The sequence below is a fragment of the Hesperophylax consimilis genome, unplaced genomic scaffold, assembly GCF_061612785.1.
Source record: "Hesperophylax consimilis isolate HC1 unplaced genomic scaffold, BYU_Hcon_1.0 scaffold_37, whole genome shotgun sequence".
NCBI classification, from domain to species: domain Eukaryota; kingdom Metazoa; phylum Arthropoda; class Insecta; order Trichoptera; family Limnephilidae; genus Hesperophylax; species Hesperophylax consimilis.
Genome location: NW_028301267.1, coordinates 730,404 through 757,320, shown reverse-complemented (window position 1 = coordinate 757,320; position 26,917 = coordinate 730,404). Strand labels below are relative to the sequence as shown.

At 34.8% G+C, this 26,917-nt stretch overlaps 2 protein-coding genes across 4 annotated transcripts; one reads left to right on the top strand and one right to left on the bottom strand.

Annotated features, from left to right (window-relative positions):
• The first annotated feature begins 1,320 nt into the window (after positions 1-1,320).
• LOC149409053 (JNK1/MAPK8-associated membrane protein-like) lies at positions 1,321-8,248 on the top strand. Of its 2 annotated transcripts, none has more exons than XM_089650180.1 (5): positions 1,321-1,466; positions 3,095-3,339; positions 4,953-5,165; positions 5,646-5,815; positions 7,296-8,248. In XM_089650180.1, the coding sequence occupies exons 2-5, from the start codon at positions 3,107-3,109 to the stop codon at positions 7,586-7,588; spliced, it is 909 nt and encodes a 302-aa protein (XP_089506306.1). In that variant the 5' UTR covers positions 1,321-1,466; positions 3,095-3,106; the 3' UTR covers positions 7,589-8,248. The 2 variants fall into 2 exon arrangements, with proteins under 2 accessions (XP_089506306.1, XP_089506305.1); XM_089650179.1 differs by having other exon boundaries at positions 4,941-5,165.
• Positions 8,249-10,822: 2,574 nt separating this feature from the next.
• LOC149409052 (uncharacterized) lies at positions 10,823-25,483 on the bottom strand. Of its 2 annotated transcripts, none has more exons than XM_089650204.1 (5): positions 25,252-25,483; positions 24,854-24,935; positions 21,521-21,688; positions 19,433-19,567; positions 10,823-17,341 (listed from the first exon to the last, which is right to left on the bottom strand). In XM_089650204.1, the coding sequence occupies exons 1-5, from the start codon at positions 25,356-25,358 to the stop codon at positions 17,201-17,203; spliced, it is 633 nt and encodes a 210-aa protein (XP_089506330.1). In that variant the 5' UTR covers positions 25,359-25,483; the 3' UTR covers positions 10,823-17,200. The 2 variants fall into 2 exon arrangements, with proteins under 2 accessions (XP_089506330.1, XP_089506331.1); XM_089650205.1 differs by having other exon boundaries at positions 24,854-24,931; positions 25,252-25,310.
• Between the last annotated feature and the right edge of the window lie 1,434 nt (positions 25,484-26,917).

The window sequence follows — 26,917 nt, the reverse complement described above, 5'->3', positions numbered from 1 at the left end:
TCCACCTAGGTCCTGGATGGGCCCAGGACCTAGGTAGTCATGACCCCCCCTGGGCTGGGGCCCAGGGGGGGGGTCATGACCACCGTGACCCCCCCCCTGGATCCGCCACTGATTGGACTTCAGACCATAATTCTTAGTAAGAATCTAACATTTCAGTCTGTTCGGCGCAGTCCCCGAGAAAGCCGCATTTGTGCCCGTAAGAATGATGATTCAAAAGATGCTACTTTTTGCTGATTTAAAAAATATTTTCTCCTATTAAAAAAAAAAGCCAAATAAATAGAGAAGTTATTGGTACAAGCATGCATTCTTCGTCCGACAGTTCTCAGGAAAAGTAAAACGTTTTTTTATTAACTACATTCTATATTAGGTGTCCCCTAAAAGAGTCTACCTATATAACTCTTCAAACTCGTGGCAGAATTGCTACTTGCTTGCAATGCTGACAAGGTTTATTTGTTTTTATTTATTAATTTTACACATTAATTTTTTTGTGATTTTCTCAACTAATATCATGCCCATATTGCATTGGTAGGTATCACGATGTATTAGTTGAGTAGTGGGGAGTAAAAATGAAATTAAATTATTGTCTTGAATCTGACAAATTGAGGGAAGTATATTAGAATACTCTGCATAGACTAAATTAGACTAGACACGGCATAAAAATAAAAATAACCCCAACACAATTTTAGTTTGGTTCACGTGCACATTTATGAAAAGGCCCACGCACTGTGTCGCAATGCGAAATGGGCACTATGCATTGCGTTTTACCTTTTGTTGGTCTAGTAGACTCTTCTAGAGTAAGCTATTTTGCTTCTCAGCTATGCTGGGCAGGTTCATTTTTTCAATCACAAAAATAGCCCAGTTCCAAATATTTAAATTTGAATTATGTCCATATTACAACACCTCTGACAACAAATTCTCCGTGGTTTCGCTTACGAGTTTGAACGCTTGTACAAGGAGTTTAAACAGAGTTGGGTTGTTAAGTTCATCTCCATATTTGTGACGTACGCTACGTGGCGTTATTTTTAAAATGAATTTAACTAGACAGGGCTAATCTAGATACTCTGCCATCCGGCCGTCCTTTCCCCATCCCCTTTTCCATCCATTTCGACTTGTTTCCTTCTGCCACGACCAAGACCTTTCGGTGACATTCTTTAAATATTTCATTCAACCTCATTTTTATCAATTATTTCTGATTATGGCAGACACTAGTGTGTTTGTGCCCAAAGCTCTAATTATATGGCTATTGCGCTAGTACTTCCAAACATAAATATAATTTGTGAAAGTGTTTAGCAATCTGGCAATACTTCATTTACTGTCAAAAATGTGAGAAGACAATTTCTGTATATTTGACAAATGTCATAATACTCAAACTTTTTTCCTTAATACACTAATTTTATGCTATATTGCTTAGGAGAATATTACTGGACAATTTTTCTTTAAAATAGACAATTTCTAACAGAATTTGGGTGAGTTTGAATTCTTTGTTCAAAATTGTTCGAACACACGTTTTGTCGGATTTGGTCTGTATAACAACAAGAAAAAATACGATCATTTATAGCGATGCAATAAGGATAATTTTAAAACAAGCCTTTACACTATCCATTTTTTTATGGACCCGAGCGATGTGCACGACTACAACTAGGGTGACTGGTCACCAGAGATGTGCTTTATTTCAAATAAATCCATTTCAAATGGTTTTGGGTACCCATTTTGCACACCTCTGCTGGTCACTGACCAAGTCTCAGGGTTCTAACACCGCCTTCGAATAGTGGGTAAACTTGTCGAATTCCGCTGAATACCAAGTGCTATTTATAATTTTTGTGCATATTAGCATGAATGGAATTCGACAAGTTTATCAAATTTTGTTATAAGTTCTCCAGGTTTTGTAATATAGTGTTGAGGATGTGTATTTGCAGACCTTTACGTAATGATAATTATTTACCTCGTAAACTATCGCTGTCACACTTTTAGGTAAAGATTATGGATATTACACTTTGTTTCAACAATGACTACAGAACACAACATAGGTTCTTAGTTTGGATTATATTTAAATAATTTATGCATATTTAAATTGAAATTATACTTTCACCTAACATTAATCCATACTAAAAAAAGGCCAAGATGGCGGCAAAGGAATAGTTTTATAAGGGAAACTTTGAACTTTGATTGAATACAAATGGTATTTTAATGCGTCTTTTACCATCTCTCCCGACGTATATAGTTGTTTCATGTAGGAATTAAGTTGAAACGAAGTATAATTTATGGAAATTATACTTCGTTTCAACTTAATTACTACATGAAACAACTATATACGTCTGAAATATAGATTATGGAATCTGTGCCTATAAAAATTAAGGTAATTAGGTGTCTATTTACCAAACATTCGAACATCGCATCGTACGCTGGACCGAAATCAGTATTTTTGATTATTCAAAGCTCAATTCGATGGCATCATTTTTTGGCTAAAAGGATTATGAACTACTCTATAATAATACCGATGAGAACACAAATTTGTATATGTAAATATATGCCAAACTTATCTAAGCCATACCATTCAAATGACATTAACATTGACGGCCACCGTGGTCAATGGATAAGGCTCTCGAACCAGGTAGCTAGAGGTCTCGGGTTCAAATCCCAGCTGTGCAAGTAAATTTTATGTGATTAATTTGCGTTATTTCACAAATTACTCATTTAAAATAGTATATAGAATATTTGCGGCAAGTTCCAGAGTGGAAGATACTCTCAGTGTCGCCCAGGTGTAAGACCACAATTCAGAATTGTTGCTTGAAATGGCTTTGGCCGTGTTTGGTGAACAGATCTGAAAAGCCAGGTACTTCCCCACCTTCCTCTTCCAACCCCAATTGGGGATGCCGTATTCCACTGGCTCCAGACGGTTGGGAGCAGTTTGGAATCTTGCGAGATTTCAAATTTAAAACATGATTCAATATCTTAAAATCAATTTTGAAGAGATTCAAAAAAAAAATCTTTGTTTGTCTCGAAATAATGGTTTATGGATAGTCTTAGTTTGGTTTTAGTATTATGTACTTGCTGTGTATTGCACACTGTAAAGATATAAAATGTTGTTGTCCAGGTTTGAGATGCCATGACTCTGATCCAGACGTGCCCGGGACAGTACTGCGGGCGCTCGCAGTGGGAGAATGGCACGTGGGGCGAGTGCGGTGCCTGCCCGCGGGGCTACCGCGCCAGCTTCTCGGGCCACTGCACCCCGTGCGTGGAGGAACTGCTGCTCTACGACTGGCTTTACCTCGGATTCATGGCCCTCCTGGCCCTAGTGCTGCACTGGTTCTTCATCGACATTGTTTACAAGAGAGAAAGGTATTGTCCATTGCCTAACAAATTATTGTAAAAGTTTTACTAAAACGGAGATTCAATAGATTTAAGCTAAATCTTACTAAATTGGAGATTCAATAGATTTAAGCTAAATCTTACTAAATTGGAGATTCAATAGATTTAAACAAAATCTTACTAAATCGGAGATTCAATAGATTTAAGCAAAATCTTACTAAATCGGAGATTCAATAGATTTAAGCTAAATCTTCATAATTGGAGATTCAATAGATTTAAGCTAAATCTTCATAATCGGAGATTCAATAGATTTAAGCTAAATCTCACTAAATTGGAGATTCAACAGATTTTAGCTAAATAAATAAAAATTCTAAAAATGTAGCTCTTCTAACCTAACATAAATATATTTTAATTTCCATTATGATGTATAAATTTATATCATTCAAATTGTAAGTATCTACCTATCAGTAGAAAGATAAATTGTCTTTAAAATAAAAATAATGTAAGTATGCAAATTTACATAGTATGGTATAAAAGAAAATAATAATATTTTTATTAATAGATGTATTTAAAATTTTTAACAATAGCCAAATTCCAATTGGGTAGGATCGACATTTATTGAGTATATTAACTGCTGTAATGTCAATTTCAGAGAAATGCCTATATGTCCGATTGTGTGAGTGATTGCCACTAGAAGATCATAGAATGCATTGTCATCCACAACGAGTTTATTTGCCGAGGTTCAGCTCGATTGGAAGTCGGAAAGTGGGTTAGTTTCCATATCATTCAAGAAAACAAGAGTGAAATTCAAATAAATGTACAATAGCGCCTGTTGCTTTTACGTCCAACAGATTACCCTGTTTTTCAAAAGGCATGTTTTTACCTATTACAGGTGACATCTATATAAGATAGGTATATAAAAACACACTCGTACTCAAATGCAACGTTGTGTCAAAACTTCAAAGCAATCGGTGTAGAACTTTAAGATTTAAGATTTTGAACAAACGAACATTGATATTTTTTATTTATATAAATAGATTATGCGGGTAAATAAAACTTAGAAAACTAAAAATTGTATTTTAATGTTTATATTTTAGCTTTCAAATTTGTAGTATCTCAAAAATGTGTGTTTTGGTTTGGTGAGTTTTGCCCCAACGGCGATGAAATCATGTAACTGACAAACAAGCAGTATCAATGCTTACCATTTATGTAGCAGCATTAGCTCTGTCTGGATAGTCCACGCAATACGCACGTTTCATACCCAACTAGCAAATAAATGATTAAGCAGTCAAAATAGCAAAATAAAGTGTATGAAATCAATTGTGACTCTAATAACACATTTGGACCCTCCCATCAATGTAATTAACTTTCTAGCTAATTGGGAACAGCTCATGCACTAGCTTCTTGGTATCTGGACATAGTTGTTAGCTCAGAACTCGCTACGAAGCCTTCAACGCATGACGAGTGCAAACAAGTATTGAGCAATGGTTTGAAATATTATTATACATAGTTACAATTGATTTTGTTGGTTGGGAACTGCCTCGAAAGCTAGGAGCACAGTGTGTGAACAGGGCTATTAATGCAAAATATGTCCACATTCCAAGAGATTCAATTTAATTGATTTGATGAAGTTCCACTCCCAGCTTCAATCGCCACCTGATAGCCATGCACGTGTGTGCGCTGTTTGAGGTGGCCATGGCCTGTGTTATCACGCTGCTGTTCTCCGACCCGCTGGGCTCGCTGAGCGTGCGTGCCTGCCGCGTGGGCGGTCTAGCTGACTGGTACACCCTGCTGCACAACCCCACGCCCAACTACCAAACCACGCTGCACTGCACGCAGGAGGCTGTCTATCCTCTGTGAGTACTTCTATTAAGTGTTTTATTTAAGTGATCTTGGCTGTCTGATGTTCTCCGACTGGCAGACCGCGCAAGAGTCCAACAGATCCCAACCGTCTGTAGCCAGAGACTATGGCATCCCCAATTGGGGTATGTTGTGAGGCTGAAGGTGGTGGAAGGGAAATGAGATGGGGAAGAGGAAGGTGGGGAAGTACATGACTATTCCGATCTGGTCACCAAATACAGCCAAAGCCATTTCAAACAATGTTTCAATTCTGAATAATGGTCTTATACAAGGGCGATACTGAGAGTGTTTTCCACTCTGAAACGTGCCGCAAATATACTTTACGTTATTTTAAATGAGTAAATTGCGAAATAACATAAATTAATCAAATAAAATTTACTAGCGCAGCCGGGATTTGAACCAGCTTGCTAGTCGAGAGTCTTATCTCTCGACCACGGAGGCGGGTCTTACAATATATCAAATGTGGTGTGTTACAGGTACACTCTGGTGCTGATAATGTATGCGCTGTGCATAGCGCTGCTGCTGCTGTACCGCTGCGTGGTGTTCGCCACCTTCCTGCCCACCGTCTCCATCCTCGCCGTCTACTGCGGTCTCTACTTCCTGCCTATCCTCATATTCATTCACGCCGTGGGAGCGGGACTCATCTGTGAGTAGCATTGCAATCAATGTTGGTTTCATATTTTCAATGAAATTACTTTTTTATTTATGGAATAAAAAGCTTTGTACCCCCAAGTTACTTGAAAAAATCCTTAATAAAAAATAACTTAACCACTTTGTGCGGAAAAGGTAGTTCTACCCATTCCATCTACTGGTGTTTGATAGTGAGAAGGGTAGATCTATATTTAAAATAAACATTACTATTTCTAAATAATTAAATTTTAATATCAAATGTGAAAAATGTTGTCAAAAATGCTAACCAGATTTTTACTTAATTTTTTACTCCAATCATATAAAAATTGTTTTGTTTGGGGAATTTGTAAGACAACTGTAAATTCACTTTTATCTCGTTCATTTAAAAAATAATTTTTAAACCGATTGTTACGATAGCGGTGTGAAATATGAATTATTAATTTTGGCAATTTTTAGGATTTTATTAATGGATTTCAGTATAAAATTATTATTTCTCTATCTAATGTTAAAAAAATTACGTGTTTCTGCATGAAAAAAAGATAAAAATATTTTTATAAAATATAAACGCCCGGTCATTTATGACCCTCAAACGCTGGAGGGGTTAATAGCGTAAAAGATATTGCTATCCGATATTTCTATATGAATATTGTATACCAATCTCTTTGGAAAGGTCCCAACTATACTTTCATAGCTGGGTATGGTTAGTAATACGTAGAAAATTACATTCAAATTTGTACATTATTTAAAGCTAAATCTATAATTTTGTACGTAACCTTTTATTTCACCCGCTACACATTGCCGTCAGCGCATGAACTGCCCGCTTAATGTGCGTTAACAAACGGATTGCAATCTTTTGAGAACAGGCGTCAGGTGGGAGTGCTGTCCTTGTTCTACCGGTACTTTAATGGAAGATCCTACAAGGACGGCCGGCATAGTCCAGTGGTAACGCATTGGACTGCCATTCCGAAGGTCGCGAGTTCGAACCCAGCGTGCGCAAATAAATTTTATTTGATTAATTTGTGTTATTTCACAATTAATTAATTAAAATAATATATAGTATATTTGCGGCACGTTCCAGAGTGGAAGATACTACCAGTATCGCCCTGGTGTAAGACCACCATTCAGAATTGAAACGTTGCTCCAAATGGCTTTAGCCGTGTTTAGTGACTAGATCTGAATAGCCAGGTACTTCCCCACCTTCCTCTTTCCCTTCCCCACTTACCTTCAGCCTCACAACATCCCCCAATTGGGGATGCCATAGTCTCACTGGCTCCAGACGGGAGCAGTTGGGACTCTTGTGAGGTATTCACTATAAAATAAAAAAAAAAAAAAAAAGGACCTAGTGTCATTGATGGCTTCGGCACCGGATACACGCCAAACATGCATTGACATTTCTACACGGTTTAACATTTGTCAGATGAGAATGGGAAATAAATCTATATCACAAAGTCACTTAATGACAATGAATATTGTAAAATTGCAATGATTACTTTCAGATTACTCTTTCCCCTACATCATCATCATCTTGTCCATGATGTCGTCAGCGTCGCACTTCTCTGTAAAGATCGACCAGTCTGTCGTGGCCATGCTGGTGTCCTCGGTGACGGAAGTGCGCAACGTAGTCATCCTGCTGGGCCACTGGCTGCTGCACGCCTACGGCATCGTCTCCATCACCGGCCTCAAGGACCCCGTCTTCCACGGGGCTCTGCTGACCCTCGTGCCTGCTCCTGCTGCCTTCTACATCCTCACCTCCAGGTTCACTGACCCCATGAAGATCCACAATGAGTGACGGTTACCCAAACGGAAGCTCAAACAGCCGCAAATCAATTGTCACACTACCAGGCTCTTGTTAACGCTCTTTAGTTTGATGTGAAGGAAGTTGTTTATAATATTTTTCTTTGGTTTGATGTGAAGGAAATTATTAAGGATGGATTATTTCTCAGAATTTGAACAATTTGTCAAAATTAAACGAGTTAAAATTCAGGTTATTATTTCATCATGGGCTTGTCGTTTTACAGTACTTAGATAATAACAGAACTTGAATATTAACTTTTAAATTTGATGAATTGTTCAAATTCTGTGAAACGACATTATAAAATAGTTTCTTAAATAAATAAACCCTTGAATGGACTAATCCTACTTATGACGTTTGTAAGCTGTTAAGACAAGAAAGTGAATAGTAGGATTTACACATACGCTTCGGAATGAGCGTTCCGTGCGCCCCTTCAGGCGTGTAGAAAAATCCCACGATGGCAGCGCTGTAAACCGTTATACTAATGTAACTTTATTTTTCTACACGCCTGAAGCGGCGCGCGGAACGCTCGTTCCGAAGCGTACATGTGGGAGAGCCTAATATGTAGATGTAGTTTATGGAATCCAGTGTTTCTCCAATGTTAAATGTACATGTGTAAATATTTTATGGATAATAAAAACATATTTTTATCAAAAAGTGAATTTAATTTAATGCTAGCCGACGGCGTTGCTTGACTTTTCTCTACTTTCTATAAAAATAATATGCATGTATTATATTTATAAACCTTCTGGTAGAAATTCTGTAAATGATACTGAAAATCAGTTGTGTAATTGAGAAGAACTAAGCGCACAAACAGACACGGATAGTGACTTTATTTTAGTATAATAGAGATATCATATTCACTCCCTTGCAATACTGATAATGACAATGTAGTGTTAGACCCTTTTTCTACAGGGATACACAAGTATCTGATACTCAGTGATTTAAATATCTTGGCGACCACTGCCATACAACATGTGTGGAGGTTTGTTCACAGACACACGTCGGTGATGCCAGTCTCTCGAGACCAGCCGGCTAAAGTCGTTACCACTCGTGTCATCGAGACTTTAAACATAGCGGAGCAATGAATATGATAGTCTCTTCTTCAGTTCATTCAAGTTCTCATTGCTTGTCAGATATTTTATAAAAATGCGTGTGCTTTAGATCACATGCTAGGAACAAAATGCCAGCATCAGCAGAGGAGCGAGTGAGGTTACGAAAGCTAGTTATGACGTTTTGAGAGATGGTGGTGATGAGGGTCTTTTGATTTCAGTAGCGACGTGTATGAACTATGCGTGTCAAGGTGTTTGCGACGTGAATACACAACATTAGTATCGGATACTCGAGTATTACTGAGGAAGAAAGGCCTAAAATAAAACAAAAAAGAATATTTAAAAAAATTCTTGCGGGTTCAATTCTCTGTTAGCTAAGTCCTGCAACAATTTCATTTGATGGTAGTAGGAGGAATTTAAATATATATTGGTTGGGCAGCATTGTGAGGCGGGTTGAGATAAGGTCTGTAGGAAGGAATTTATTAATGCGTCTTAATATGGTCTTGACGAGGCCCGGATTATATGAAGGAGGAAAAACAACGAGAAAATACGAGTCGACCTGCACAAAAATGAGTCGAAGAAACTGCCCATTCTAATGAAGCCAATTTCAACTGTGTTCCGCTCATGCCTGTCGAATTTCACGCACTAGTGCTCCGGGGATCAATGGCTGTATTAGAATACCTGTAGAACAAACTCAGCATGCCCACAATGCGTCTGTGCAGTAGAGATTACCAGGTTATTTGTATCTTTCTCTAAAATAAAGTGTATTAAATTTCCTTGTATTTGGACCATAGTTTTTGCAGGTGTACATAAATATTCATACAGTAAGTAGGATTGAAATAAGATACTTTTTTTACTACCCTAGTGGCAGACTTTTAAGTGAGAAGAGACAAGTTATCAAGGAGAGATTAAAAAAATGTATCAGAGAGCCATATATCAATTAGGCATCCACGGTGACTTACTCCAGTGGATCACTTCATACCTTAGGAGTAGAATTCAATGTGATTCAGTTGAAGGAACTTAGTCCAGCTTCTTTTCAGTGCCCTTTGGCGTACCTCAAGGTTCTCATTTATGGCCATTATAATTTAATGTGTGTATTCATTATTTTAGTAGTATGCAGAACAAATTGAAGTTATAGACTACTTGCTACAACACGGCCCAAGTAGGACAAATCAATAAAATATTACAAAAATGTAATCTTCTAATATATAAAGGAGAGTATCTCTTTGTGGCGGACAGGCGCGGGTGGCGTGGTTTTGTTTTTTATACAAATCTACAGTTTTATTCCGAGGTTAATGAAATTTAGCACACTAGATCTTTAAAACGGTGACCGGATAAATCATCAAAATGATAATTCATCTCATCTTTAAAGTCATGGAAAGTGATGAAACAAAAACTTTATTAACTGGGTTAAGTAGGTTAGGTTAGGTTAAAATTTTATTTTTTTTCATCATTTTTAATGACTTTATATCACGTTTTAAAGGTGTGTTGAATAGTCACTGTGTTGAGTTAGCATGGAACCCTTTAAAACAGTTGGGAGGCCACTGTCTACATTAGATTTCGAAAAACCACCCCATCCCCATTCCCCACCCCTTACAGCAGGCGTTCAAAATAAGAAGAAAATTACAGTCTACACCTGATTTTGAAAAACTTTACATAAATCCCGGGGACTTCAGTTGTATATTATCTATCTAGAAGTACCACGTTCTGGCTATGTTTTTTATACAAATCTTGTTTTATCCCGAGATTGATCATACTTTACACACTTGACCTTCAAAATAAGAGGACGGTCACTATCTACATAAGATTTCAAAACACCACCCCTATGAAATTGGATGACATTACAGTGGTTAATATACAAAATAAATTTCAGTGCTGTATATTACATATGAGGAGAGAAATAAAGCACACATCGAGGCTGTTGAAAACCTACGATAAAGAATTTCAGTGACTATCATATACAAATAGGTCTCATAGCAGAAAATACAAGATTTGACAAATACAATAAAACAAAAATATTTGGTTATCCATTACATTGTTTAATTCAATGAACACAATAATAAAATTACATAATAGAATGAAAATTACAAAAATATAGCAATTAATCTTAATCTTTTAAACACAGTTCTGAAATCTGTGCAGCAATAAATTAACTAAATTCAAAGATATTATCTTACATAAAAATAACTATTTCATTTATGGTAGGTATCAAATTCTATAAAAAGACTCTAGCTTTAAAAAATTACAAAAACTATTTAAAACCAAATACAAATTAATTGAAAAATAATTTATTGACTTAGAAAAGTTTAAATTTAATTGAAATTTGTGCAACAAGTGACAATTTAATTCAATTTACAGAAGACAAAATTAAATAAAGTTAATCTAGGAAAACAAAATGTTACATACTTAAAATAAATTGAAAAGGTACATAAACAATATATTATGTAAATTAATCATCTAAAATAATGAGGCTATTAACAAAAAACTTATCCTGGTATTTCAGTGTTGTGAGAATGTAATGTTAAAATAATCTTTCACAGTGTAGAATAATGGTGATTGGTTGGTAAAGGAACTGAAAATATTTAAGCGCAGGAAGCGTCGCAAGAAGTTAATAGCCCTCAGTGTTTTTTTAATTTTTTTAATGGTAACATTTCAACCATCGCCCCTCACATCAAGTAACAAAACATAACAAGTCAATATTATACATATCTCTCCAATATTATCTTTTAAATCTCTACTCTAATTAATTTCCGAAATGTATCAAGAATAACTATTTTCACAATATTTCAAAAATGATTCTGTTTGTTAATAAAGTAACAGAATTTTTCTCAGTATTTTCCCAAGTAGATGGCACCATATTAGCCAAAATACAAATCATTATTTAATGCAATGTTAGATAGGTACAGAAATAAGTGTGTCGCATTAAAACCAAAACTTTTTGCAAATACAACAGTCCCAATCGTTTGAAGCCAGTGAGATAATAGCATCCTCAATTGAGGTACGTTGTGAGGGAGAGGCTGTATGATGTTTTGTATACTCATTTGCTTCTCTGTGCACATTTATATTGGTATTTACTTGCGCTATTTTCTAATCAACTAATCTCATTTATTAATGGGGGCATGATATTCAGGCTAATATGGTGGTAGGTAGTATTTAATTTTGATGAATTGTTTGTAAAACTTTGAAAAAAGCATATTTGCTTTGATATTCTAAAATACACATGGAAAAGTCTTCTTTTAAATTACATTTCGACGGCACCCTAAGAGGCCTTACACACCTCCCTGTAATCGAATGCGATTTAGGGAGTGGTGGTGGGGGTAAAATTGGCATCTTTTCCACACACCCGTCCCTGCCCCAGTGTTAAACTGATCATGCAGCAAAGCAACAGCGCTTTCTTGAGTGCAATTATGTAAAAAAAAAAAAAGATTTGGGTTAAGAATTGATTGGTGAATCGCTCGCAAGAAAACTAACAAAATCAACATGATTTTACTACACACTGGGTGACTCAACACGGTCCCGATTTTGGAGTTAGTGCCGATTTGTCTCACGCGATGATCAAGGAAGCGATCTAGGGTGCTCCCCACCACTGCCCGATATTGCCTCCGATTGCAGGGAGGTTGTGTAAGGCATTTAAGATCCATATAGTCAAAAGTTGACATTCTTAAAAATTTGTAAGTGCACAGTTGGAACTATGCATAATAATATTTCCGAAATGCTGATATGTTAAACTTACTCTTACACATATTATGTAATTAATGCCTAAAATAAATAATAACATACATTTTTATGAACAACATAAGTAACGCAGCTGACGGCAAAACTATTGAAGAATGTCTGAATTATTATATACAATTGAGAACAATCATAACTATTGTGCTGTGGGAAAATATTGTTACATTTTGGGAAAAACTAAATCAGTTTGGAGTCCAAAAAAAAAACCTAATAAATTGCAATTTTGAATTTTTGCCTTGTCTTACTCTATACATGCCGTGATCTATGATTTAAGGCCTGCGCTAATGTAAATGTCAAATTGTCGTCATTTGTTTTTCTACAGACTAATCAATGATCAAATAGCGTTAGGTTAAATTGAAACAGTTATAAGATAGATTTCCATTATTACAAAGATTTCCGTCACCAATCTGAATTTTTGATGTTTGCAAGCAGAAAATTTGTTTTAATATATGCATATCCTCATTTGAGTACTTTATTTTAAAATATGTTATTTTATATTGTTCTTTAGATATCTGTCTACATTTCCTATACATGTACACTAAGGTAGAAATGAAATTAATATTGTCACCTGTATTTTATTTTTTACCAAGAATATAAGTGAACAAGGCAGAAAAAAAAAAATAAATATGAAAATGTATCAAAAATATAGAAAATTAATGTTTCTATGATAAGTTAGTAAAAACATGGCATGTTGATTCCTTCCTAGCAGAAGAAAACAGAAATTCGACTGTGATTCTAAATACAACTTTAATCACTTTTATTTCTAATTTCTTTTGCCGAATAGAAGAATAATTATGCTTATTTTTTAATAGAATAGTTAGTATTCTGCCATCATAAGCAAAAAGGCAGCTGGAAATTTGCAAAGGTCACATAATAATAATAAGTATATATTAGAATGTGAATTTTGTAGATTCCCAACTATTTTTTTGCTTATGAAGGCAGTACAACTATACTTGGATGCAGTTTCAACAAAGTGCATTAAATATTTATGTTATTTATTGGTTGAACAACAGAAGATATAGGTCTAGGATTAGGGCAGAGACTGACTGCGGAGGATCGGAGCAGGACGAGAAGGACGAGAGACTGGAGGCGAGTGGTGCGGAAATTGACTGCAGTCGCAGAGGACATTTGTAGTGGAGGTTAAACCCGACCCAGACCCCGCAGTACCATGAAGCTGGATGATGATGGTTCATAGAACAAGACATTTACTTATACTATTTTACTATTCTGCTTAGTGCAATGTAAAGATTTTAAAATGAATTACAGATAGAATGTAAATATAACTTTTTTTAAAGTAAATAAATCTCAGATTAATTATACATATTAAGACAAAATTTTTACATTAATTTAATGTCTACATTGGACTCTCACAACATTTATTCTATTTCCTGTAGTTTTAAAGCAGACTATAATCTGGTTTCTATTAAATATTTACAAAATACTATTCAAGAAAATAAATTTGTTAAAAAATATTTTCCAACAGTATTTTAACCGAACCACTTTGGACATTATTGATCATAAAGTTAAAACTACAAAGAAGAATATAATTTTAGAGTGTCATTCTAAGTAAAACACTGAAATGTATCGAGTATCAATCTGCAGAATAAGTAAGCCAAAACAGATATAAGATTGGTTAAATTTAAATAAACCCACATGACTTTATTTATATACATTAAAAATGTTAATTAGGCTATTATTTGCATTTTAGATTATTAAAGAATCCATAAATTTTAAAAACTTTTTTGCAGATGATGTAAGAAAACTCTTGGAATTTAAAATGTGTAATACGACAAGTGTGTAATACCAATTAAAGTGTGTAATACCAATTAAAATGTGTAATACCACTTAATATGTGTAATACCACTTAAAATGTGTAATACCACTTAATATGTGTAATACCACTCAAAATGTGTAATACCACTTAAAGTGTGTAATACCAATTAAAATGTGTAATACCACTTAATATGTGTAATACCACTTAAAATGTGTAATACCACTCAAAATGTGTAATACCATTTAAAATGTATAACACCACTTAATATGTGTAATACTACTTAAAATGTGTAATACCACTTAAAATGTGTAATACCACTTAAAATGTGTAATACCATTTAAAATGCATAACACCACATAAAATGCAGTTTTGCACCGGTTAATGAAAAATGCATCTTAAGGGGAAACTATTAAAATATATCAGTATTTTTTGCATCTATTATTATATTTGAAACGATTTACGTAGTTAGTCATGTCATTGATAAACACTTTCACAAAAGTTGTATTTTTATTATTGTTGGCTATTTCCTCATACTGCAGAATGATCCTCAATTTGTCATACAATAGTGTAACATGCCACCGAGCTTCAAGCCTTATTCACCTGTTTAGAGACTTATATAAATATGTTTACCCTTTCAGTTCATTTAGCACTATTCATATTAACATCACAATTTTAAAGCTTTTTTTCACAAAATCAACTGTCGCATTGTTTAGTCATTGCAACAGCCAAAATAAGTAATAAAAAAAATATAACAAAATTGGAATCACTCCAGTTCAATTAAGTTCCTATCACAAACGTTACATTCAATCATCGATTCACTAATCAAACATAATTATTGCGGAATCAAATTCTCTTTATAAAAAGTTAAACATACACACCTAAGGAAGATCCCTCTAGTAAAATTAAAAAAAAAAAATGCTTTCAAATCGTATAAAGTTTCAAAATTTAGGTCTATTTGACCATTTTATTTGTTAAATTATAAATCAAAGGGAATTTTGGTTTGTTACCATTTTGTATCAATATAATTGCGTCTTAGATTAAGCCTTTACTGCTAACTTAACTATGTTTTATGACATGACGATATCAGCAGAATTTAAAAGCTGCACCTATCAAGTTACGCCAAGCGTCTGAAGCGAGCAACGTGTTGCAATCGCACCGATAGCGCACTAAAGTTCTCTGGAAAACTTTTTACCATCTAGTTGTGAGTCCAGAAAACTTAGCTAGATCTGAAAGCAGCATTAAATATTCACACAGACAGAAGCCAAAATAGGTACCTATCGCATAGTCACACCATCTATGTCAATAGGTACCTATCGCATAGTTACACCATCTATGTCAATAGGTACCTATCGCATAGTCACACCATCTACGTAAATAGGTACCTATCGCATAGTCACACCATCTATGTCAATAGGTACCTATCGCACAGTTACACCATCTATGTCAATAGGTACCTATCGCATAGTCACACCATCTATGTCAATAGGTACCTGTTGCATAGTCACACCATCTATGTCAATAGATACCCATCGCAAAGTGACACCATCTAAGTGTTTTAGACTTTATAAAATTCAACGGCAATAATTTTGAGAGCAAAAATAGACGATTAATTTTCTTGTGGCGGGAAGCCTAAAAAGATTAGCTTTTTTTTAGTAACACCTTTTCCATCTGGCACCTTTAAATCTTAAAACAAAAATGGATAAATTGTAATAAATATTAAAAATCCATTTAAGCTATAAAAATGATCTTGAAACGGCGCCGCTTATCAGCTTTTTTTATCAGAAAGTAAACAACCGGCCTAATTCAATATGGTTTAATGTCTGTGAACCGTAAACCGTTAAATAATAATATCTTCATTTGTCAATTGTTGAAAATATTCCAGGTAATATTAACACTAACTGGGATAACATAAACCAAAAATGAAAGAATCAATACAAAAGCTGACAGAAATATAAGTAATAAGTACATTCGTTTCTAATATTAGGCCGGAATTTCGATTGGTGCAATATGGAGGCTTCTTTTTTATTTAAAGTATATTACTAATTTTCGATTTTCTAAATTGTAAAATGTTATATTATAGTGACATCTCTCAAGGTGTTCTCTTTTTGGTAAAAAAAAAAAAAAAGAATTTTTCATTAATTATTTTTATATGAAACAACAAAAAGTGAGGTGATAGTAACATTTGTAATATATGTATTTAATAAAATCCGTGAGTTTTTGCATATTTTTTAATTATCACTTTAGTCATAAAAAAAAGTTAGGTAAAAAATGGAAATTTAATATTTCAATACTCATAATGTTTATTTCTGATCATAAAATTCGAAAGCGTATTTTATCACCTTTCAAAAACAGTTTTTAGTTTTCGGATACAATCATTTTATTTGGATATTATCGCAAAACGGAATTACTCCGACCTTCTGACAGTATTCGCCAGAGGCCTGAGGGGTTAACATAATATTTATCATAAAATGTAGTTCCAAACAGTTTTTGCGAGTATCTCGAAATAAACAAATATTTTCAGAGCAGGTTTTGTAACTCCACAATTCATTTCAGACCTCTAAAAGAAACAGCAGCTCACAACGTGATGAAGATGTAAAAAACAGATCTTACCGCTTGGAAACTTGACCACCGCTGTCATCGGATATCAATAAATATTGTCATTCTTTTACTAAGAGTTACTTGAAAGTTAGAGAGAAATGTTCATTTGTTCTGTTTATGGTAACGTTCACTTTTGTAAATTATGTGGCATTTAAGCTTACCATCCGTAGGAAATGAAAATTGGAAACAAGATTTCAGTTGTGTTGCAAGTTGCAACCTGCCAATATGTATAGTGTTGTCAGACTGCAATATAAATTCAAGCTGCCGGTTGAAAATTTAATTGCGAGTAAGTTTCAATGTAAGTAGCATAAGTCGAAAGTTTAAATATAAGTTGAAAGTCAAACTTCAAGTCGAAAGACCAATTGCAAGTTAAAAGGCAAGTAGAAAATATTGGATTGGCGTCAATAGGTTGGTTGGGATGACGAGTATGGATGGTTGCTTTCTGCGAGTCAGTTATTGGGTCTCCCGGCAGTACCTCTGACGCTGCACGCTGCGGAACTTCCTCCTCTCGGCGGGTTGAGCGCCGGGCAGCTTCCGCATCACATCCGTCCGGGTATCCAGGTTCTGCTGCGGGTCATACGCCGGGCAATCTGACTGCAACACACACACAAACTACCTTTATTTATATTCAACACACATATGCAGAACATCTATATAAAGCCCCAGTCTGATTGTGAACACCATAAAAGAGTCACAAATGTCAGGACTATGGTGGCCCTGTTTATTTTATTTATCTATTATTATCTTTACCTGTTATTTATGGAAGTGGTGGTGTTGACTGGGAAGTGGGCTCATCCATCTTATCTAATACACTCACTATCTCTAACCTTTGTTTATTTTTCAAGACTTGATAAATCAACATGTATTTCAATTTTAAATGTTATCAATTGAACTATTTAATATTGTTTAATGAAACAATTCTCTGTTCTAAATTTTGTATTAATTTAGACTGGTGATATGTAGTGAGCAAAATGTGTGCATTTTTAGTTAACTTCTTACATTTGTTAATAACAAAATAGTCCATTTAATATATGTTTAAAAAATATAACTCAATGTTATTTATGGCTTTTGTCAGGTCACATCCGACTTCAAAAACGACAGCTTTAATTTTTATTTTATTAGATTGTTCAAAAGTCAATTTGTCCGTTATACAAAAAATGCAAGTGTTAAAAACTTATATTTAAATTTTTTCAATAAATTGTGCTGTTCTTTTAAAAATACAATTAAAACGTTTGAAAAATACCAAAGGTCTTGGAATACGTTCTGAACCAAAAAAAAACTCTATGCAAGTTTAGTAGTTAATAATTTAGTAATATTGCGGGGTAATTTTATTACTTGTAATTAATTGATCTGAAAGAAAACTGACCATAAGACTCCTAGGCCCTAGATTTTCTGGTCCAAGAAAGAATTTTGCACTAAATATGTCCAAAATATGCAAAGTTAAGCAATAAAAAAAGGCCTGACGGGTGGAGGGGGGGGTGGGATGTTAAATTCAAACATGGTCATCTCTACTACTAATAGTAAAGACTAATCTTTTCAAATTTCCAAATGGAACTCATTCCAAAAATAGCGTGTTTCCTCAGAAACACACAAATATCCATTCCTAATTTGAACAGCTCATATTTTGAACAATTAAATGACTATATGCACTGCCATCTTTATTAAGACAGACCAAGCTGTAGAAACTGCACCGACCATTAAGAGGTTTTGGTTAAAGCGACTTCTTGCACTGGATTTAGCAGATTTAATTTATTTATTTAGTCATTTTCGGGAAATAGACAGTTTACATTTAATCAGTTTGTACATAAGTATTATATAGTAAAATAAACTAATTATGGATTTCCTCCTTGTGACTTTAACTGAGACAGCATAATATGGAATAAGTTATTGAAATTTGTGAGAAAGGAAAATTAATTAAAAAATTTATACAAAACAAAAGATAATATAAAACGAAAAATTTACAAAACAATACATTTATAGCCATGGAGAGAGGTTGTAGATATAAATCAAATCATAATAGAGATATAAACATTATTCACAAACCATCAGAGAAATATTCTTTTATGGAGTATTTTTTGGTAAGTTCGAAAATGAAAATATCAACCTAGGATAATACGCTATTGTAATTAGTGCATAGTCTGTTCAGGTAAGAATTCTGCTTTGAGTTCGTTTTGCTTTGATCAACCCTGAACAGGACACAAGAGCGTGTTGAGCGCAGGTAAATTGAATGGAATCTTGTTTAGCAACTCTGGGCATTGAATATTATTGTTAACTACTTTATACAGGAATAGTGCATCCTTATGATGCCTCCGTACACTCAGTGAATTTTAGTACTAAATCCTGCTAAACCCAGTGCAAGAAGTCCGAAAACAGGTCTCTTTATCTGTCAGTGTAGTTTCACCAGCATGGCTTGTATTAATAAAGATGGCAGTGCTATATGCATAAATGATAAAAAAAAGGTTCAAATATGCACTAATGACCAAAAGGTTAAAATATTATGCATTTATTGCCGGCGTTTATTGACGATTAAAATAGGCACAAATGCAAGTACATCACCTGCCTCACGAGAGGATGTCTGTTTTTATGCATACAATCTGGCTAATATTATCTCTTTAGTGTTTCCTTCAAAGGATTTTTTGATTTAATGTCAAATAAAAAAAAAACAAGATTTCTAGGTTAGCTTACGTCATCCCAGTTCTCGTCGGATGGGGGCACGTAGGGTGCGGGCGGGGGTACCACAGCGGCCGGGCGGCTCTGGTCCTCCACGGAGTAGGCAAACTGGTCAAACCCAATGCGCTGCGGGCATACCGTCACGTGGTACTGGAATAACATCCATCATTAGTAAATACTAAGCATCCTTAGGCGTAATATACAGTCTAACAAACAAATTGCTGTACATACATAAATATTAGTAAACATGTCAAAATCAAATGGAAAAATTGGAAATGGCTGAACACATCTCAAAACCAGAACTTCTACTATAAAAAAATAAGGCAGATAGGTAATACATAAACAGATTTTAGATGATATTTTCATAATCAAAAATATTTATTTTATATTGTTATAATTGTGAATTTCAGAATACTCTCGAGGTATCTATAACGATCTAAATATTTCTTATTTTTGAGTTGACGCAAAAAAATATATTGTTTTAGAAACTAGATAAAATTATCTTTGAAATGTTTTTGTTTTAAAACTCCATTTCCTTACCCATAGTTTGTGAAGACTCAACAATGAAGGTTTTTCTACTAACAGCCTGACTAAAAAACGTGGTGTAAATATTTCGCGGCGCTTAAGGTCAGAAAATTATAGACCAATCTCTAAATTAAATGAAATGGGTAAACTTTTTGACATAATAGTTTTTGATAACATTTTTCCTTGTAAACGACCTCATATCAAAAAATCAACAGAAACCAATCTGTACGAGTTTGTTGATACAGTCCTTGTTGCTATGGATAACGGATATCAAGTGGATGTGGTATACACAGAATATTCCAAAGCCTTTGATAAAATTCCCCACAGTATCTTAATTGAGAAAGTCGAAGTAATAGGTATATGCGATGACCTCCTTCTTCGGTTAGCCTCTAATCTCAGCAATCGCACGAAAGCAAAGGTTAAACAAACATTCAACCTTACAAAGGTTCTGCTCTAGTTTCGTCCCCGTTACCTCGGGAGTTCCCCAAGGATCTCTTCTTGGCCCCCTCTTATTAAATATTTTTATGAATGATGTTAACAAAGCTATCAATAATTCTCACCTGTATGATTGTCAACATCATTAACTCCGAGACGGATTGTATAGAGCTCAAGGACGACCTGGACTTTCTGGTCAATGTATTGTTTAAAAAAATTACCTTCTTTTGAATACAGATAAATGTAGCATCATATCTTATTCTCGAAAGAAAAATACAATATTCTATCCCTACATAATTAAGAACAAACTTAAATAGGGTAAATGTTACTAGAGATCTTGGAGTTCTATGAGAACTTATAATCTCCTTCCATTTAAGGAAGGACATTATTTTCACTTGTTTTTTTTAAATGTAAAGCCGCACTAGAGTCCCAACTGCTCCCAACCGTCTGGAGCTAGTGAGACTATGGCTTTCCCAATTGGGGTATGTTGTAAGGCTGAAGGTAGTGGGGAAGAAGGGGGAGAGGAAGGTAGGGAAGTACCTGGCTATTCAGACCTGTTGACCTGGCTAAAGTCATTTCAAGTTTCAATTTTGAATGGTGGTCTTACATCTGGGCGATACTGAGAGTATCTTCCATTCTGGAATGTGCCGCAAAGTGCTATATATTATTTTAAATAAGAAAATTGTGAAAAAACATAAATTAATCAAATAAAATTTACTTGCCCACGCTGGGATTTGAACCTGTGACCTCTGGCTTGCTAGTCGAGAACCTAACTCTTCGATCACGGAAGCCTCTTGACCTTTTTTTGATTAAAACAGTTGGAAAGGAACACTTGGAAGGTAGGAGTACCTAACTGAAATAAGTCAATAACAAAATAATGTAGAATACTTATAATGCCTTTAACTTCTCACATTTCCTATATATTCTGATGGCAGTATGCTACACTAGCACCTCCTAGGGGTGCGAGTTTCAATCATACATTTGAATGAATTTTATGCCATACTACACTAGCCCCTCTAGCGGCCAAAGTTGCCAACCAAAAGTAAATACTGCTAATATTTTACTGGAGTTGGGAGTATTATTAACATTCTGACGGCCTTCGTCAGTAGTCAGAGAATAATATAATGAATTATAGCAACTTACCTTCAGTTCCGGCTCATTCAGCCAGTGGGTCCTGTCGAAAGGGCAGTTCACCTTTGGTAAGTTTGGGTGCGCCTTGCGACACTTGTCCAGGTGAAACTGCATCCTGGCCGTTGCAATGGTATGGTCACTGTTATACGGGCACTGCATATAAGATGACGTGTCGTGGGGCTATTCAAAACAATGCATAATTACCAACCCATCATTTCAATTTAATTTTATAATGTTCTGAAAAATAACAGTCTTACTTGTGAAGATTCCCTAATACGCCGTTGCAGTGTTGGTATAGCTAAACAAACTCGTATAGCTCGGGTTAAAATTGTTACACATAATAATATTTCGCTAGATTTTTTTAGACTGGAATCACTTTTTGTTCTAAACCTTAGAAACACAGTCATTTTCGCATTTCGTTCCTAACTTCACATGGTCTATTTTTATTTGAATCGAAATCCGGCCAGTTCGATTATGCGTCCATTTGCTTTGGTAAATCGATTTAAAATATCCCACCGATAGTGCTGCAAATGAGTATTACTGCTTTTTTACATTTTCATTATGTGATCAGTAAATTAGGTCAGTAAATTTATGCATTCTTCATATTGCCGGTGCTATCCTGACACTATAGTAAGGGGCCAGCCGGTATAAATCTGACAGTTACGGCCGTAATACGCACGATTATGAGTAATATTTTCCACTATCACAACATTATATGACTGTACAGGGTGCGCCAGAGAAACTTACTTATTTGAAAGTTCAATAAAAACAAAAGAACTGTAGTTATTGTTGTAATTCTTTTTTTATTTGAAAATGCAATGTACCAAGTTTTTTTTCATACTGTTTTAAAAATTACATCTTTTAAATGGCGACCCTCATCGCGCATACACTGGTTAAGTCGTTTTTTGAAGTTTTCGTCCACTCTTCTCAGCATATCAATCGGAATATTGGCAATAGCATCAGGAATGTTGTTCTTCAGGTGATCTATGGTCCGTGGTCGATCGACATAAACAAGGGATTTCAAATAACCCCATAAAAAAAATCACATGGAGTCTCGGAGAGAGATGAGGCGGTTGGGGAAATGTTGTCGCAGCAAATTCATGCCCGCTGCTCTCTAGACCACAGCATAATGGCAACTGACGAGAATGGGAAACAAACTTGGGGACGTCCTCCTCCAGATGCGCCCCCTCCCGCTCCTCTACTTGCCCAACTCAACGGTCGGGAATTTTTTCAAATAAGTAAGTTTCTCTGGCGCACCCTGTATAATATTTATACCGCAAATATGAATAAGTCGGTAAAGCTTTAAGAGCAGAATTCCCCGCTCGTTGTGCAAAACAGCTGTTTTCATTTTGATGAAAATATGTTACAATGTTTAAAATTATCTATCTATCTATCCCCCATCCGTGAAGAAGGTTTTTACCTGAAGGGCGTGCTTTTGAAGATATAAGGACTGGAAGATGTTTCGCCCTCTAGAGATTTCTAGAACAAGTATTCGAGAGCATTGCACAACATTCCGGAACATTCTGGAATATTCGCGAATAGTCTAGAACGTTCGGGAACATCCCAGATCATAATGAACTAAAAATGGGATTAAAGGCCGTTATAAATTTTATCATAAACTTTTAGTAAATTCGTAATCGTGACAATACAATGGTATCTCTAAATATTATAAAACAAAGTCACTATTCGCGTCTTTCTGTTTGTGCGCTTAGTTCTTCTAAACTATACAACAGATTTTGATAGGGTTTTCACTATCATTTAAAGAATTTCTTCCGGAAGGTTTATATATATAATATACTGAAAGTAGAGAAAAATTGAGTAACGCAGGGTACATATCAGCTAGTTCTAAATATAGGAGAATTAACAAAATACTCATTTTAACAACATCAACGATGTCTAAACCTCGTATTAGTAAAGAGCTTCTCGAATAATTTCCAGTCAGTGAGTGAATATCAAAACGGGAGGACGTCCGTTTTTGCAGGAAAAAAGTTACATCAGAAAAGGGCTCATACTAACGGCATCATTGCATTACAAGTTGATTTTTTTACAACTACCTAGCAAGTAAGTTCTTCAATACCTGCCTACTAATTATTAGAAACCATATATAAGTAACATTTTTTAAAATCAAATAACGAAATATTTAATTTGTACAAAGAAACATCTCTATCTCAATAAATTTTAAAACTTTCTTCGGGTAGTTACCTACCATAATATTGAAAAAAAAAAAAAGTGAGTAAGTCCGATTTATTAAACAGGACGATTTCACATTTGATAAAAGAATATTGACTGCACCATTATGGGCCTCACAGACGACTCAATATGATTGAGCGGTATATTAATTTGGTCGAGATGAACGTAAGTATGCAATAAGGTTAAAACTAAATGGTTGACACAAAACAGTTAAACCAACCAAATTGAGCGGTCTGTATGTAAAACGGCCACACATTTAAAAATCGTAAATTGGGGGAATATTTGTATGCGAATGTACGAAATAAATTATGGTTTGATGAATTAATATATTAATAAATTATATTGAATGAATTACGGCTTTTTAGCGTAAAGATGGGAAAACGTGCATTTTTTTCATCGTTGATTTTGTGGCGATACACCGATTAATTCGCCAAAAACATCAAACCAACAGAAAACATAATTATTTTGGTATTTTCCATTACTAGAGGGTACAATCTATAGTATTTCGTCTCGCACAGCCGGCAGCACTATTTTTCGCTTCCCCGTAGCAAGTAACCTCATTTCTTTCACCCCCGAAATATTATCCCAATCTTCGTCTTTTTGTTCTCAAAATATAAAGGTACAATATGTGTCAATTGGTATCAAAACTGGTCAACTCCACTTTAGGTGAATTTTCAGGAAACACCAAAACAAGTGCTGGATTTGACTATTTTTCATACAACAGCAGCTTTTTAAACCGGTTTCTCTTACAAAATATGCGGATATGACTGCTTTTGAAAAATAAGAACTGTTCTTTTGTTAATAATGAATACAGTTCAATACTTAGTTTATTTTTTTTTAATTTTGGATCTGACCAGTTTTGATACCAAACAACTCATATATTGATGACACCACATTATGGCAAAATAAGTAGATATATTTTACCTACCTACTTTTCAAAGCATATTGCAATAATAACGCAATCGAAAATGTTAATAGTGAAAATAATACCAAAAAACATTTGTTTCATCAGTAATATGCATTGTGGCAAATGTATTTTGCATTGCACATAAAAATTATTACTTAGTCAACAAAATAATCATAGCTTTGGGTATTTTCGGCCAATGAATTGAAAATAATTGCGAATTTGAAATTATCATTTATTAACATACTTACCACGTTTGCGGATCCTGTGCCATCTGTGAAATCCGATAAACGGAATTCCATGTTTGTGACAACTTCTTTGTTGGTGGACTGACTGGAAACGAAAAATATTTAACCTTGGGTTCAAGAAATCAAGCAAGGTAACATAGGATAAAAAATTTCATTTAAAGTTGTCAGTGCCAGCCTGACAAAAGCAACTGTCCTGATTCCGATTGGAAATAATAAGGTTTGCTGAAATTGCACAAAATATTGCGAAGACGAAAATTTATAATCTTATAGGCATGACATAAAGCACTATACAAAATTAAAAGGTATATTTTAGTCGAAGTGTGGAGTCAAGATAAATGATTTCTTTGAGAATAAACAAATTCTAAATTGAGATAATAACAATGTTTAAAAATAAAACTCACAAGAACAGAAACAGAAACTCCGAACTTCCAGCGAAACAGCTGAAAACACACCGGTCACAGAAGCAGTCAGTAAAATGCTTAGAAGAAAAATTACTGAAGAAGTCCATAGAAATGTCGAAAGAACAAAAGTAGACGGGCTTTCAACTTGGGAGTCGGGATTCGAACTTTGACAGTTGAAGAACTCACTTGTCTTTTTTCCGTTCGAATACGAAACAACCTAATTTTATTGCCTTTTTTCGGTTAAAACTATATTTTTTGTCCTCTTTGAGTGCCTTTATTGCTGACCAAGTCCAGTAAGTGTTATTTTATATTAATATACATTCCTTTTGCCCCAATGGCCTTTGCCATGGGTAAAAAACCACCAGATCCCGTCCCGGGTGAAATGCAGATCACGCCAAACTCTGGGAATTGAATAAAAATGCACTTTCTAGATGAGAAAAGTGTGTAGAAACTCATTAAAAAAAGAATTAAGGCGCGGAAGAATAAATTGAGGGAGATACAGCCGATCAAAGTTTAATAAAATTGCACTTCGCGATCTGAGGGTAATATTCGGTTTATGGGAGTATAACCGAAATTGAACTTGATTTAGACTAATTTAGGGCTGGGGAATCCGAATCTGAAAGAATTAGGTGGGGGTCGGCACTATTAACTGAGTTATAGGGTTTTGAAACTTCGTACGCGATACATAGGAACCATGTTTTATTTGTCAATTATGACTTAAGAAAATCAAATTAGCAACTATTTACTTTTGAAATTTCAGTAGTGCCAACCAAAAAAAAAAAGTGTTGCCATATAATAATAATATTTTTTTACAAAATAGGTTAGGTGTTTAGTTTGGGTTAGAGTAGGCAGAAGAACATGGGAAAAATGTATTAGAATTAAATCACAAACCAGTCTATACAACCTAGCGTAGCCCACAAACTACTTGAAAACTGGGATATAACTCTAAAGGGGACGCGAGCAGGCGTTATTAAAGGGGCAATTTTGTGTAACAGGAAATAACATGGAAAAAAGGTATTAGTATTAAATCACAAACCGTCTATACAAACCTAGCGTAGCCCACAAACTACTTGAAAACTGGGATAAAACTCTAAAGGGGACGCGAGTGGGCGTTATTAAAGGGTCATTTTTTTGTTATAGAAAATCACAGTTAGGTTAGGTTATATATATACATAAATTAAGTATTTACAAGATTTTAAATAATAAACTACCAATCTGGCAACACTTTTTATTTTTTGGATGGCACTACTGAAATTTCAAAAGTATTAAAAGTTTTTAATTTGATTTTCGTGACAAAATATGGCGGCGGACTGTCCGAATATGGTGATAATATCAGATCGCGAAGTGCAATTTATTAAATTTTGATCGGCTGTATCTCCCTCAATTTATTCTTCCGCGCCTTAATTATTTTTTTAATGAATTTCTACACACTTTTTTAATCTAGAAAGTGCATTTTTATTCAATTCCCAGAGTTTGGCGTGATCTGCATTCCTCCCAAATTGCACTTCGCGATCTGAGGGTAATATTCGGTTTATGGGAGTATAACCGAAATTGAACTTGATTTAGACTAATTTAGGGCTGGGGAATCCGAATCTGAAAGAATTAGGTGGGGGTCGGCACTATTAACTGAGTTATAGGGTTTTGAAACTTCGTACGCGATACATAG

Excerpts from the sequence above, each read along its gene's own strand:
- LOC149409053 (XM_089650179.1), top strand. The coding sequence starts at position 3,107 with ATGACTCTGATCCAGACGTGCCCGGGACAGTACTGCGGGCGCTCGCAG. Across the intron at positions 3,340-4,940 it reads ATTGTTTACAAGAGAGAAAG|TTCCACTCCCAGCTTCAATC; the intron begins GTATTGTCCATT and ends GATTTGATGAAG. Across the intron at positions 5,816-7,295 it reads CGTGGGAGCGGGACTCATCT|ATTACTCTTTCCCCTACATC; the intron begins GTGAGTAGCATT and ends GATTACTTTCAG.
- LOC149409052 (XM_089650204.1), bottom strand. The coding sequence starts at position 25,358 with ATGGACTTCTTCAGTAATTTTTCTTCTAAGCATTTTACTGACTGCTTC. Across the intron at positions 21,689-24,853 it reads GCACAGGATCCGCAAACGTG|CCCCACGACACGTCATCTTA; the intron begins GTAAGTATGTTA and ends TGTTTTGAATAG. Across the intron at positions 17,342-19,432 it reads CCGACGAGAACTGGGATGAC|TCAGATTGCCCGGCGTATGA; the intron begins GTAAGCTAACCT and ends TGTGTGTTGCAG.